The 14,613-nt window shown below is 35.2% G+C and overlaps 1 protein-coding gene and 1 non-coding gene across 3 annotated transcripts in view; both read left to right on the top strand.

Annotated features, from left to right (window-relative positions):
• The first annotated feature begins 380 nt into the window (after positions 1-380).
• The window catches only part of USP53 (ubiquitin specific peptidase 53), a 50,243-nt gene continuing 36,010 nt past the window's right edge, over positions 381-14,613 (top strand). For both annotated transcript variants that reach the window (XM_042935612.1, XM_042935611.1), the window contains exons 1-2: positions 381-808; positions 11,847-11,939. In XM_042935612.1, coding sequence (XP_042791546.1) covers positions 665-808; positions 11,847-11,939 — 237 coding nt within the window. In that variant the 5' untranslated portion in view covers positions 381-664. The remainder of the gene's footprint in view (positions 809-11,846; positions 11,940-14,613) is intronic.
• Positions 7,537-7,601, top strand: LOC122218834. Its single transcript, XR_006202143.1, has one exon. It is a non-coding gene; the product is annotated as a U7 small nuclear RNA (small nuclear RNA).

Genomic DNA, 14,613 nt, shown 5'->3' with positions numbered 1-14,613 from the left:
TATTTTAGAACATTATTAGTTATAATCCTCCTTGGGTATATATTTGGTATTTGTGTTCAAATAGTAAGGTAGCAATTTTCTTGATTAGCCTTTACTTTTATTTAAACATTTATTTTCTTTCTTGTAGATTTGCTTTGAAGTCACGTTGATAACAAATATGGAGTCACCTTTGATAACTTCACCTGGAAAAGAGAATCTTCTTATTAAAAAAACATAAGGAAAACAGATGACCGAAGGAATCGTGCCAAATGCGAACTCAACATCTTTTTGTATCATCTGGTTTTTAAATCATCAAGACAAATGGCTTGTACTTCAAAGAAAATTATTTGTTCATTGACATTGTTTTTAGCAGTTTAAAAAAAAAATCTTTTTTTTACTGTAACTATACAACTCTCTTATAAAATTAAACACATATAAAAATTTTAAGGTCATGTTTAAAATAGCTTTCTTTTTTAGAACTTCAGTGTTTGTGTGCCCTATTTTTGCTTGACAAAGTCATCAAAAATTTACAGCAACAGGAAAGATATGGACTTGGAAACTTATGTTATTATAATTGACTGCATTGAATTTAGGTGGACAATTCAAGACATCATCCCTTTTATCATCAGAAATATCATGTAATATATATTATTCTTAGCTTTAATGTAAACAGAGTTTCTTGAAAATGGCATGGGTGAAATTCTTACGGAAACCTGGTGGCAATCTTGGAAAAGCTTATCAACCTGGAAGTATGCTGTCCCTAGCCCCTACCAAAGGCTTGTTAAATGAACCAGGACAAAACAGCTGCTTTCTTAATAGTGCTGTACAGGTGAGACCATAATTTCTTGTTTAATTTTCAAAAGTGCTTTTCAAGAAGTCCTTTGTTTAAAGTTTCTTATACTGTAAATTAAGAGTAAAGTTATTATTGACTGGAAACCCTTTTTAATATTACTTTTAATTGTATCAAAAATATTTTGGCTTGGCATTTTGTTTTTTTATTATAAACAGAAGTGAATATTATTTGTTTAATATAAATGGGAATGTTTTTGCAACAGAATAATGCATATCTATGCTATAAAAACATCTTTTGACTTAAAATGTTTATTTAGTAAGTTAAAAATATGTTTCTGAAATACATAAAATAGTTTTTTTGAATCAACTAATCTCTTCCCCCCCTCCCCCTTTTCTTTTAAAAGGAATCTAGTGAAATCCCCATAGATAGCCTGGGTTGAGATGAGAATGCACAGTTAATTCTCAGGATTCAAACTCCCTTCGCCTTCCACTGCAGCCTTAAATCGTCTCTGTGGTATCATAATTTAGATACCACTATTTTAGTGGAATTGAAAATTAATCCATTTTGCTTCAGTCCTTGTTGAAATTCTTTTAATTAGCAAATATGTACTAACCTTGCTTTTCTATCAGCATTCTGATATACATTGGGACCCTTAAATGGCAGTCACTGTTCTTCCCTGGCCTAAAGATCCCACTGGCATTAAGTGCTATGAGAAGTGCAGGAAAATATTTATTGAATGGCACTGGATATAGGGAAATACTGTATACCAAAAAAACGTGGAATGAAATGCTTTTAATTAAATCAGCTGTGAGAAAGGGCTTCTATCACAAATATTTTTCTGTTAACCCTTTTCTAGGTCTTTTTTTTTTTTTTTAAACATATATGTATATATATTTCTCTCTATTTCTGTCCTTTTCTCTGGCTTCCAAAATGCAGTATGTAGTTGTGTAAAGCATACTTACATGGTACAGAAAATGGATAAATATTCCAGTGGCAATATATTTTTTTAAATGAACATTCCATTGCTCTTTATCATGAAGGTTATTTATACTCCTCTACATAGTTATTGCCGTTTCTGTTGCTCATCACTCCTTTGTGTAGATCCTGGTATCACTTATTCTCCTTGAAGGAAGTCTTTTAACATTTCTTGTAGGTCAGATCTGTTGTTAATGAGTTCTTTCAGCTTTTGTGTGTCTGGAAAAAAATGTTTCAATTTTGTTTTTGAAAGATATTTTTACTCATTAAAGAAGTCTATCTAAGTTGGCAGTTTTTCTCTTTCAGAACTTTAAAGATTTTGGCCCTTTATCTTCTGGCTTGCATTATTTCTAATGAAAAACTGTCATCCTCTGTACCTCTGTATGTAATGTGTCCTTGTTCTCTGGCTCCTTATAAAATTTTCTTTTTTTCACTAGCTTAAAGCAATTTGATATTGATGTGCCTCAACATAGTTTTCTTCATGTTTCTTGTGTTTGGGCTTATTGAGCATCTTAGATCTGTGGGTTTATGATTTTAATCAAACTTGGAAAGTTTTTGACCATTATTTCTGACTGTGTCAGAACAGAGCTCAACGCGGAGCTTGAACTCATGAACCATGAAGTCATGACCCGAGCCGAAGTTGGATGCTTAACTGACTGAGCTACCAGGCTCCCCAACCATTATTTCTTCAAACTTTTTTGTCTGTCTCTTCCTTTGGAGGATTCCAGTTATATATAAAAGTGGTTGCCTCAGGTTGTCCCACAGCCCACTGATGCTCTTTTCATTTTCACTCTCAATCTTTTTTTCTTTCTCTTGATTTCATTTTGTATGGTTTCTATTACTATGTTTTCAACTTCATTAATCCTTTCCTTTGCAGTGTCTAATCTATTAATCCCATCCAGCGTATTTTGATTTCAGACATTGTAATTTTACCTCTAGAAGTTTGATCTGGGTCTTTTAAAAATCTTTTTGAAGTCTATACTTAACATGTTCAGTCTTTTCTATAGCATCTTGAACATTTGAAATATAGTTATTGTTTTAATGTACTTGTCTACTAATTCTGTCATTCTGCAAATTATGGGTTTCAACTGATTTTTATCCTCATTTGGGAATATGTTTTCTTGTTTATTTTAATGTCTAGTAATTTTTTATTGGATGTAAGAGATTTTGAGTTTTATCTTGTTGGGTGATGGATATTTTTATATTCCTAGAAATATTCTTGAACTTCGTTCTGGTATACTTTATTTGGAAACAGTTTGATCATTTTACTTTTAAGCTTTGTCAGGCAGTCCCAGAGTTGTGTTTAATCTAGGATTAATTTATCTACTACTGGACAAGACCCTTCTTTCTTTAATCAATTATCTGTGAATTATGAAGCACTCAACTTCGGCTGTTGGGAGCAGGCACTGTCCTGGGTGGGTTTGAGTTCTGGGGACTATCCCCTCTAATCTTTTGGAATACTTCTTTCCCCAGCCATAGGTGGTTTCCTCACAGTATTGCCTGAATACTCAAAGGGGACCCTCTGTAGAGCTCTGGTATTTGCTCTGTGCAGCTCTCTCCTCTGCAGTTCTCTGCCCTGCCAATTCTAGCTGCTTTGGTGTCCCTGAACTTCCACCTCTATCTCTTCAATTCAGGAGATCTGTTGTCCCGGATGTTAAAATGTGTGCCATGTAAACTAATTTTCAAAGCCAATCCTTACTAACAAAACAATTATTCAAATAGATTTTGTTAGAAAAAGCCTGACTTCATTTTTAAGAATTCAGAATGTAAATATTGTTATGCAGTTTGATGAATACTTTTAAAAACCACTGAGAAATAAATTGTGGAGTATGTCTTGTAAGAAATTACTAAAAGTAGACATTATTAAAATGTACTGTTTTCAGTAGTGACGCACTAATTTACATTCCCACCAGCAGTGCATGACGGTTATCTTTTCTCCACATCCTTACCAAAACTTGTTATTCTTTTGTCTTTTTTGATAATAGCCAATCTGATACTTGTGAAATGATATCTTATTGTTTTGATTTGCATTTCCATGTTGAACATCTTTTCATGTGTCTGTTGGCCATCTGTATGTCTTCTTTGGAAAAATATCTATTCAAGTCCTCTGCCCAATTTTTAATTGGGTTGTTGTTGATGTTGATATTAAGTTTTATGAGTTCCTTATATACTTTGGATAACAATCCCCTATCGTATGTATGATTTGAAAATCTCTTTTCCCATTAATTAGGTTGCCTTTTTGTTTTTGTTCTTTTTGTTTCTTTTTGTGTTTGTTTCTGAGCAAGAGAGAGAGAGAGAGAGAGACAGAACACGAGTGGGGGAGGGGCACAGAGAGAGGGAGACACAGAATCCTAAGTAGACTCCAGGCTCTGAGCTGTCAGCACAGAGACCTATGTGGGGCTTGAACTCACAGACTGTGAGATCCTGACCTGAGCCGAAGTTGGACGCCCAACTGACTGAGCCACCCAGGTGCCCCTGCCTTTTTGTTTTGTTTTTTAAATATTTTTTATTTTTAAGTAATCTCTACACCCAGTGTGGGGCTCAAACTTACAACCCTGAGATCAAGAGTCACATGATCTGCCAACTGAGCCAGTCAGGTGTCCTCCTTTTTTGGTTTGTTGATGGTTTCCTTTGCTCTGCAAAAGCTTTTAGTTTAATGCAATCCCATTTGTTTATTTTAGCTTTTTTGCCCTTGCCTAAAGAGATTGGTCCAAAAAAAACGTATTACTGATATCAGATAGAGCTTAGTGCGTATCTTTTCTTCTAGGAATTTTATGGTTTCAGGTTTCACATTCAAGTCTCTAATCCATTTTGAAGTTATTTTTGTATGTTGTGTAAATGTGGTTCAGTTTCATTCTTTCACATGTAGCTGTTCAGTTTTCCCAACACTATTGAATAGACTTTTTTCTCCATTGTATGTTCTTCTTTTGTCATATATTAATTGACCGTATAAGCATGGGTTTATTTCTGGGCTCTTTGTTCCATTGACTTATGTGTCTCTGTATTCCTGTGTTTACCACACCATTTTGATTACTATAGCTTTGTAGTATAGTTTGAGATCAGGAGGCATAATGCCTCCAGCTGTGTTCTTCTTTCTCAAGATTGCTTTGGCTACTCAGGGTCTTTTGTGGTTCCATGTTCTATTTCTGTGAAGAATGTCATTGCTATTTTGATGAGCATTGCATTGAATCTGTAGATTGCTTTGGGTAGTATGGGCATTTTAAGAATACTAATTCTTCTAATCCATGAGCATGGAATATCTTTCCATTTGTGTCATCTTTGATTTCTTTCAACAAATGTCTTGCGGCTTTCAGAGTACAGTCATACCTTGCTCTATTGTGCTTCACTTTATTACACCTTGCAGGTACTGCCTTTTTTTTTTTTTTTTTTTTTTTTTACCAACTGAAGGTTTGTGCAACCCTACATCAAACACGTCTGTGGACACCATTTTTCCGATAGCATTTGCTCACTTTGTGTGGCTTAGTCACATTTTTTAAAATCTTGGAGTATTTCAGACTTCTTCATTATTATATTTGTGATGGTGATCTGTAATTACTAGCCTTGATATTACTATTGTAATTGTTTTGGGGCACCACAAACTGCACCCATATGGGATAGCAAACTTAATTGGTTAATGTTGTATGTGTTTTAACTGCTTCACTGACTGGCTGTTCCCTCATGTCTCTCCCTCTCTTTGGGCTTCCCTATTCCCTGAGACATAACAACATTGAACTTAGGCCAATTAATAAACCTACGGTGCCCTCTAAGTGTTCAAGTGAAAGGCAGCCTCATGTATCTCACTTTAAAGCAAAAGCTAGAAATGATTAAGTTTAGTGAGGAAGGCATTGCAAAAGTCGAGAGAGGCTGAAAGTGAGGCCTCTTGTGCCAAACAGCAAAGTTGTGAATACAAAGGAAAAGTTCTCAAAGGAAATTAAAAGTCCTACTCCAGTGAAAATACAAATGATAAGAAAGTGAAAAAGCCTTCTTGCTGAAATGGAAAAAGTTTCAGCAGTCTGGATAGAAGATCAAATCAGCCACAACATCCCCCTAAGTCAAAACCTAATCCAGAGGTAAGCCCTAACTATCTTCAATTCTATGAAGGCTGAGAGAGGTGAGGAATCTGCAGAAGAGATGTTTGAAGCTAGTGGAGGTTGGTTCATGAGGTTTATGGAAAGAAGCCTTTTCTATAACAGAAAGTGCAAAATGAAGCAGCAAGTGCTGATGTAGAAGCTGCAGCAAGTTACCCAGAAGATCTAGCTAAGATAACTCATGAAGGTGGCTACGCTAAGCAACAGACTATCAGTGTAGACAAAACATCCTTCTATAGAAAGAAGATGCCACCTAGAACTTTCGTAGCTAGAAGAGAGAAGTCAAAGCCCAGCTTCAAAGCTTCAAAGGACAGGATATCTTGTTATGGGCTAATGTAGGTGGTGACTTTAAATTGAAGCCAGTACTTATTTACCATTTCAGAAATTCTAGGGCCCTTAAAAATTATGTTAAATCTACTCTGCCCATTCCCTCTAAATGGAACAACAAAGATGACAGCACATTGTTTACAACATGGTTTATCAAATCATCCTGCTAATGAGACTTACTATTCAGAAAAAAAGAATCCTTTCAAAATATTACTGTTCATTGACAATGCACTTGGTTACCCAAGAGCTCTGATGGAGATGTACAGTGAGATTAGTGTTGTTTTCATGCCTGTTAACACAACATCCATTCTGCAAGGAGTAATTTTCACTTTCAAGTCTTGCTATTTAAGAAATACATTTCAGGGGCGCCTGGGTGGCGCAGTCGGTTGAGCGGCCGACTTCAGCCAGGTCACGATCTCACGGTCCGTGAGTTCGAGCCCCGCGTCGGGCTCTGGGCTGATGGCTCAGAGCCTGGAGCCTGTTTCCGATTCTGTGTCTCCCTCTTTCTCTGTCCCTCCCCCGTTCATGCTCTGTCTCTCTCTGTCCCAAAAATAAAAAAAAAAAAAAAAAAAAATTAAAAAAAAAAAGAAATACATTTCAGAGGCACCTGGGTGGCTCAATCATTTGAGCATCTGACTTTTGATTTTGGCTCAGGTCATGATCTCAGGGTGGTGAGATTGAGTCCTGCATCAGGCTCGTGCTGGGGATGGAGCTTGCTGAAGATTCTTTCTCTCCCTCTCTCTGTCCTTCCCCCTGCTTGGGCACTCCATCAAAAAAACAAACAAAAAAACATTTCATAAGGCTACAGCTTTCATAAGGCTATAGGCATAGGCATTGATTCCTCTGATGGATCTGGGCAAGGTAAATTAAAAATATTCTTGAAGACTAATGAATCTAGATGTTACTAAAAACATTCATGATTCATGGAAAGAGGTCAAAATATCAACATTAATAGGTTGGAAGAAGTACATGGATGACTTTGAGGGGTTTACAACTTTAGTAGAGGAGGTAACTGCAGATGTGGAAAAAGTAAGAGAACTAGAATTAGAAGTGGAGCTTGAAGATGTGAATTGCTGCAATCTCATAAAACTTCAGTGGATGAGAACATCTTACAGATGAGCAAAGAAAGTGGTTTCTTAAGATGGAATCTACTCTTGGAAGATGCTGTGAAGATTGTTGAAATGTCAACAAAGGATTTGGAATATTACATAAGCTTAGTTGATAAAGCAGCAGCAGAGTTTGAGAAGATTGAGTCCAATTTTGAAAGTTCTACTGTGGGTAAAATTCTGTCAAGCAGTATTGCATGCTACATAAAAATAGTTGGCGAAAGGAAGGCAATGTGGCAAGGTTTATGGTCTTATTTTAAGAAATTGTGAGTGTTACAGCTCTTTTAGAATTTGTCTAGCAGGGTTTCCAGTCCTTACTGGAAGACAACCCCACCCTACCACTGCCAAAAAAAAAAAAAAAAAAAAAAGAATTGTACAACCACCCCAGCTTTATACAGCCACTACCCTGATCAGTGAGCAGCCATCAACATTGAGGCAGGACCCTCCACCAATAGAATAATTACAACTTTCTGAAAGCTCAGATGATGGTTATCATTTTTGGCAATAAAATATTTTTAAATTAAGGTATGTACATCGTTTTTTAGTCCTAATGCTATTGCACATGTAATAGATGACAGTATAGGGTAAACATAGCTTTTGTATACACTGGGAAAATAAAAAGTTTATTTGACTGGTTTATTGCGGTATTAGCTTTATTGTGGTGGTCTAGAACTGAACCTGCAATATCTCAGAGGTATGCCTGTACAGGTCTTTCAACTCCTTTGTTAAATTTATTCCTAGGTATTTTATTTTTGTTGATGCAATTTAAATGGTATTGTTTTCTTAATTTCTCTTTCTGATAGCTCATTATTAGTGTATAGAAACAACTAATTTCCACATGTTAATTTCGTATTCTGTGACTTTACTAAATTCATTCTAAGTTTTTTGGTGGAGTCTTTAGGGTTTTCTATGTATATTATCACATCATTTGCAAATAGTGACAGTTTCACTTCCTTTCAACTTAGATGCCTTTTATTTCTTTTCTTATCTAATTGTAGTGGCTAGGACTTCTTGAATAACAATGACCAGAGTGGGTATTTTTGTCTTGTCCCTGATCTTAAAGGAAAAGCTGTCAGTTTTTCACTGTTGAGTATGTTATTCTATGTCATATATGGTCATTGTTATGTTGAGGTATGTTTCTTTTATTTTTAACTTTGTTGAGAGTTTTTATCATAAATGATGTTGAATTTTTGTCAGATGCTGTTTCTGTATATATTAAGATCATAAGATTTTTGTTTTGTTAATGTAGCATAATGTTGATTAATTTACAGATATTGAACCACCCTTGGATCCCTGGAATAAATCTCACTTGATAATGGTGTATGATCCTTTTCGTGTACTGTTGAATTTGGTTTGCTAGTATTTTGTTGAGGATTTTTGCATCTGTATTCATCAGAACTATAGGCCTGTTATTTTCTTTCTTTGTGTGCTGTATCTTTGTCTGGTTTTGATATGAGGGTAATGTTGGCTCTGTAGAATGAGTTTGGAAGTGTTTCTTCTTTGATTTTTGGCAAAGATAATTACCAACTCTTTAAATGATTAGTAGAATTCACCTGTTAAACTAATTCTGGGGTTTGAGGTTTATTGGTTTTTTTTTTTTCTTTTCAAAGAACCAGCTTTTAGTTTCACTGGTCTTTTCTAAAAAAATTTTTTTTTAGTCTGTCTTTTATTTATTTCTACTCTGATCTTTATCATATTTCCTTCTACTAAGTTTGGGTTTCGTTCTTCTTTTTCTAGAGTCTTTACATGTAAAGTTTATTTATTTGGACTTTCGTTTCTTTAGGTAGGCCTGTATTGCTGTGAATGTCTTTAGAACTGCTTTTGCTGCATACCCTAGATTTGGGAACATTGTGTTTCCATTTTCATTTGTCTTAGGGGTTCCGCCCACTCCACATTTCTAAGCAGTCCCTCCCCTTTTTTTTTTTAACTTTTTAAAAATGTTATTTATTTTTGAGAGAGACAGAGCACAAATGGGGCAGGGGCAGAGAGAGAGGGAGACACAGAATCTGAAGCAGGCTCCAGGCTCTGAGCTGTCAGCAGAGGGCCCGACGCGGGGCTCGAACTCACAAACCACAAGATCATGACCTGAGCTGAAATCAAGAATGGGCCACTTAAACTGAGCCACCCAGGTGCCCCATTCCCCTTGGTTTTTTATTCAAGTGTGATTAACTTGCATATTAGTTTCAGGGGTACAATATAAGAATTCAACAATTCAGTACATTTTTCAGTGCTCAAGATAAATATACTCTTAATCCCCTTTATCTATTTCACCCATCCCTGGCCCATTGACCTGGTAGCAACCATCAGTTTGTTCTCTGTATTTAAGAGTCTATTTTTTATTTTGGCTCTTTTTCTCCTTGTTTGTTTTGTTTCTTAAACTCCATATATGAGTGGAATCATATGGTATTTGTTGTTCTCTCCCTGACTTATTTCACTTAGCATTATTGCCCTCTAAGACCATCCATGTTGTTGCAGATGGCAAGATATCACTTAAATTTTTTTCTTTGATTTCTCCCTGGATCCATTGGTTGCTTGTAGTCAACATTTTAAAATGAAGTAGGATAAGGATTAACTACAATTAGAATAATTTTTGCTATTTTGTTAAAATAAGAGTTAAACTATTACACTGAATAATGTATAGAGAAGTCACACAAAGTATTTTTTCTATAGTTTAGATCTAGTGTAATTTAAACATTTTGCTAATCCGGAAAACATTCCAGTTACATTTTTTTTTTTTTAATTTTTTTTTAACGTTTTATTTATTTTTGAGACAGGGAGAGACAGAGCATGAACAGGGGAGGGTCAGAGAGAGGGAGACACAGAATCTGAAACAGGCTCCAGGCTCTGAGTTGTCAGCACAGAGCCCGACGCGGGGCTCGAACTCACGGACCGTGAGATCATGACCTGAGCCGAAGTCGGCCGCTTAACCGACTGAGCCACCCAGGCGCCCCCATTCCAGTTACATTTAAAAGAATCACATCACTAGCCTTATAAGCAGATTATGGAAGGTATTCTCTTTTGGCTGAATATTTTAGAATTTTATCTGATGATGTAACTACAATTAAGTAGTTATGACATAGGGTATGGTTTTAAATTCTCTGAAAACAAAGTTATAATCTTTAATAGCTCACATTTATTGTGTTCTTACTGTGTGTTGGTACTTAACCTGAACACTGTATGTTCTCTCTTATCTAATTCCTCCAACAATCCTAAGAGGTAAATACTGCTTTTATCTTCATTTAACTGATGAGAAAATTGAGTTTCAGAAAATATTTTATTCAAGTCAGCCCAAGAGCTGGTAAGCAGTAAATCCAAAATTAATACCCAGGTAGCCTGCCTTCAGATGTTATATTATTAAGCAAAGTGCTGTGACACATCCCGAGGTTGTACTGTCATGGTCTTCATCTTGGTGGATGAATGAATGAATTCCAACACCATGTATTTTATGGTATGATTTGATACGTATGATATGCAAGAAAATTATTAAACATTTTCATGTGCTTTGTAAAACACCTAATTATTTATTATAGATAAATGGACTCTATTAGTTTTCTTTAAGAAAAAGCAACTGTCAAAGGGAAATTCTGAAATGACCTTTAGTTATTGAGTAATTGAAAATATAGGAACTCATTAAAATCATTTGTTTTTATTAATCTTTGTTTCTAGTTGGGAGAAATAAGTGCTCGTTAATGGGTTTTGTAAGTTCTATTATTTGAGAAAATGAAAGTTAAAGGGAAACTTGGAGATCTTATCTGTTTCTTGTAATAGTAATTATAGCAACAAATAGCAGCTGGCATTTGTGCCAGTTATGTACTGGGCAGTCCTCTAAATACTTTATGTATTATTACATATTATTTAATCCTTACAAGAACAGCAATGAAGCAGGCAAAATTATCCTCACTGTACATTTTTCAGATTTTTTTAGAATGATTTTAAGTACTGGATTGATTTATTGAAACAGTTACAGTGGTTTTTATTTGTCCTTGTCTTTTAGTAACAACTAACAAATGCATAATTGCAGCAAATATATTCATATTACTCCTTAATTGATGCTTTTTACTGTGCTGTCTCCGTTACCACACAGCTGGCCCTTTTTTCATTCAGTATACAGTGACCAGAGGCCTCCTCATTTTTTTTCTTGCTGTTACATACTGACCCTTATTTGATACACCCTACCTTTCAACTCCAATTTTTTTCCTTGCTAAAGTTCAGTTTGTTCCAAGTATTATAATCACTTCCTTTTTAATGTCACTGCCAAGTTCTCCATTCAGTGTCGCATGTTTCCTGTTCATATAAAATCCTTAACTGAGGAATTAGTTTTTTCTTATTCTGTGTCTGTCAGTTTTTGCATGTGAATCAACAGGAATGTCTTCTAAACCCATCTTATATATATTCACTACATGTATGTAGCAGTTTAATAGTTGCTGTTAGTTTTAGGGGTTGTATATGTCTGTGCACAAGAGATTAAGTTATTAGCCTTCTACAATTAAAAAAATATTGAAATCTGTCTTTTATCTTAGTAAGAAAAATTTTATTATATTTCTTTCTTCACTGTTTTTTTTTCTTACAATTTTTTAGGTTTTATGGCAATTGGATATATTCCGAAGAAGCTTACGGGTTCTAACTGGACATGTTTGTCAGGGAGATGCCTGTATATTTTGTGCATTGAAGGTAACCTTTTAAAATTTAATTGTATTTGATAGCTTGTTTGGTTTAGTTGACAGATTTGGTTAGTTTATTTGAAATTAAAGTTCATTGTCAAGATGACTTAGAGCTTTGAAGGTGAATTCTTAAAATATGATTTATTCAGCTTTATGGTCCCCCCTTTTATGGAAGAACAGTGAAAATTAATATTCTAAATAGTATAAAATATTAGGAATGTTATATTTTTCACTATTTTGAAACAATTCTTTATTCATTTTATAAAACGTTTGAGCTACTGAATTTTGTGCACCTCTAGTTACTGAGGATACAGCAATGAACAATCTGATAAAGCGTCAGACCTCATGGAGCTTATATATTCTTGTAGGACAGGGGAAAATAAGTAAGCAAAATATAAAGTATGTTAGGTGGTAATAATTAAAAAAGGAGGGGAAGTAAATCAGGGAAAGGGAATAGAGAGTGTTAAGTAGCCAGGAAAGCCTCACTGAGAAAGTTTAAACTATAACCTGGAAGAGGTGACGGAATGGAATATTCCAGGGAAGTAGGGAAACAGTAACTGGAAAGGTCCTGAGGTGAGTATGTGTGACACATTCAAGGTAATCTGGGTGGTGGAAGCTTTCTGAGCAAGGGGGAGAATGATAGGAGGGGAGCTCAGAAGTAAGGTGAATTTTCGTGGCTTTAAAACATATCTTCAGATTCTTCTGCACTCTTCCTATCAAAAGGTGGAGTCTAATTCTTTGAATATGGGCTGGCCTTAAGGATTCATCCCCATCAAATAGAATGTAGCAGAAATGATGCTGCAGACATTTGAGATTAGATTAGAAAAGCTGGTAAAGTTTCTATCTGGCTCTGTCTGTTGGGGTGTCATTCTTGGGAGTGAGCCCCCATGCTGCGAGAAGGCCAAGCTGGCCACAGCTATATCAGAAGTCCCAAGCTGATTGGTAGTGCCAACAGCCACCATCAACTGCTCTATGTAATGAGCAACCTTCGGATGATTCTGGGTTCCAGCATTCAAACTGTCCTAGATAACTCCCAGTGGAGCAGAATCGAGCTGTTCTCACCCAAATTGATGATTTGTGATCAAAACAAATGTTATTTGTAGTATCTACATTTTGTGGTGGTTTGCTACGGAGCAATAAATAACTGGAACAGGAGTCCATATTGTGTACGTCCTTCTAGACCTTTGTGAGAACCTTGGCTTTCCTCTTGAGCGATTTAGGAAGTCTCAGGATTGTTTTGAGTGGAAGAGTGATATAATCTGTTTTAATTAGATGTAATATTTCAACTGGATCTGTTTGGCTACTTGGATGAAAATAGATGGAAGAGAGACAAAGACAGAAACAGGGAATCATGTATATAGTAGCATTTCATTTATGTCGTTGAGATTTTTACCTAAAAATTACTAAGATTATTATTAAGATTTTATTAACGTGTTTCAGAGATAAACATTTGATTCTTTTACATTCTTGAATATTTTTACACACACATACATACAAGAAAATAAAAAGTGATTTTCATGCTTTATTTTGATTTATATTCCTGAATATAAATCACCAAAGAAGGCAATTTTACACTCTCTTTTTTAGAACATGGCAAAATAGGGTTATTGTTAGGGGATGAAGAATTACCTTAGATCAAATTATAATACCGCATTTTATTTACGCCACAGTAAATTTTGGATATTTTGTCCAGTTGTAAAAACTAGTATAGTTAAAATGTCTAGACTAAATCTTTCATAGCCTTACATAATCACTTACCTGCCTCCAAAACTTACTCCCTGTCTCACATACTGCACTTTAGCCAAACTGGCTACCTCCTTCCAATTTCTCAGAGCTGGCTTCCATCTGAGTGTTTTCATTGTTACTCCTTTTGTCTAGAATGCTTTTCTTCTAGATGTTTTTGTAGCTTACACTCTTCTTTTTAAATCTTTTTTTAAATGTTTTTATTTATTTTTGAGAGAGAGCATGAATGGGGGAGGGACAGAGAGAGGGACAGAGGATCCGGAGCAGGCTCCGCGCTGACATCATGAACCGTGAGATCACGACCCGAGCCGAAGTCGGATGCTCAACTGACTGAGCCACCCAGACGCCCCCTGTCTTATTTCTTTTATGCCAGTCCTCAAATGAGGACATCAGTGAGGCCCTCCCTGACCACCCTAGGTAATAATTAACCTCCCTTTTCTCAGCATCCCTATTTCTATTATAATACTTTATTTTTCTCTCTTCTATTTTATGTCTTTATTTTTCTCTATTGTGTCTATCATATTCCAACATATAATTAGTTACTTGCCTTCCCCTTACTACAACCAGAATGTGTACTCCACGAAGGCAGTGTTTTTGTCTGTTTTCTAGTGAAGATGCCTCACATACACTAGGCAGTCAAAAAACAGATGACAAATAAATGACACTCTTGTGTAGGATTAATATCTTAAATATTACCTTGAAAAGTTTATTACTTACATAAGAAATGATATCTAAAATATTTTTTGCTTTTTCATATTTGTAATTATACCTAAAAATTATAGTTCTAGATATCTAATATCATTTGGCATCTTTATTTTTCAATTTCTTATTTATTTATAAATTAGATTTTTCTTACAGTAGTGGAACAGGTTTTTGAAATATCTTCCTAGCCTATCAGATGTTGATCTGGAAAAAAAAAATTGATTTTGAGGTGACATACC

Source organism: Panthera leo, chromosome B1, assembly GCF_018350215.1.
Source record: "Panthera leo isolate Ple1 chromosome B1, P.leo_Ple1_pat1.1, whole genome shotgun sequence".
In the NCBI taxonomy this organism is placed as follows: domain Eukaryota; kingdom Metazoa; phylum Chordata; class Mammalia; order Carnivora; family Felidae; genus Panthera; species Panthera leo.
This window is presented reverse-complemented; position numbering and strand designations above follow the sequence as displayed.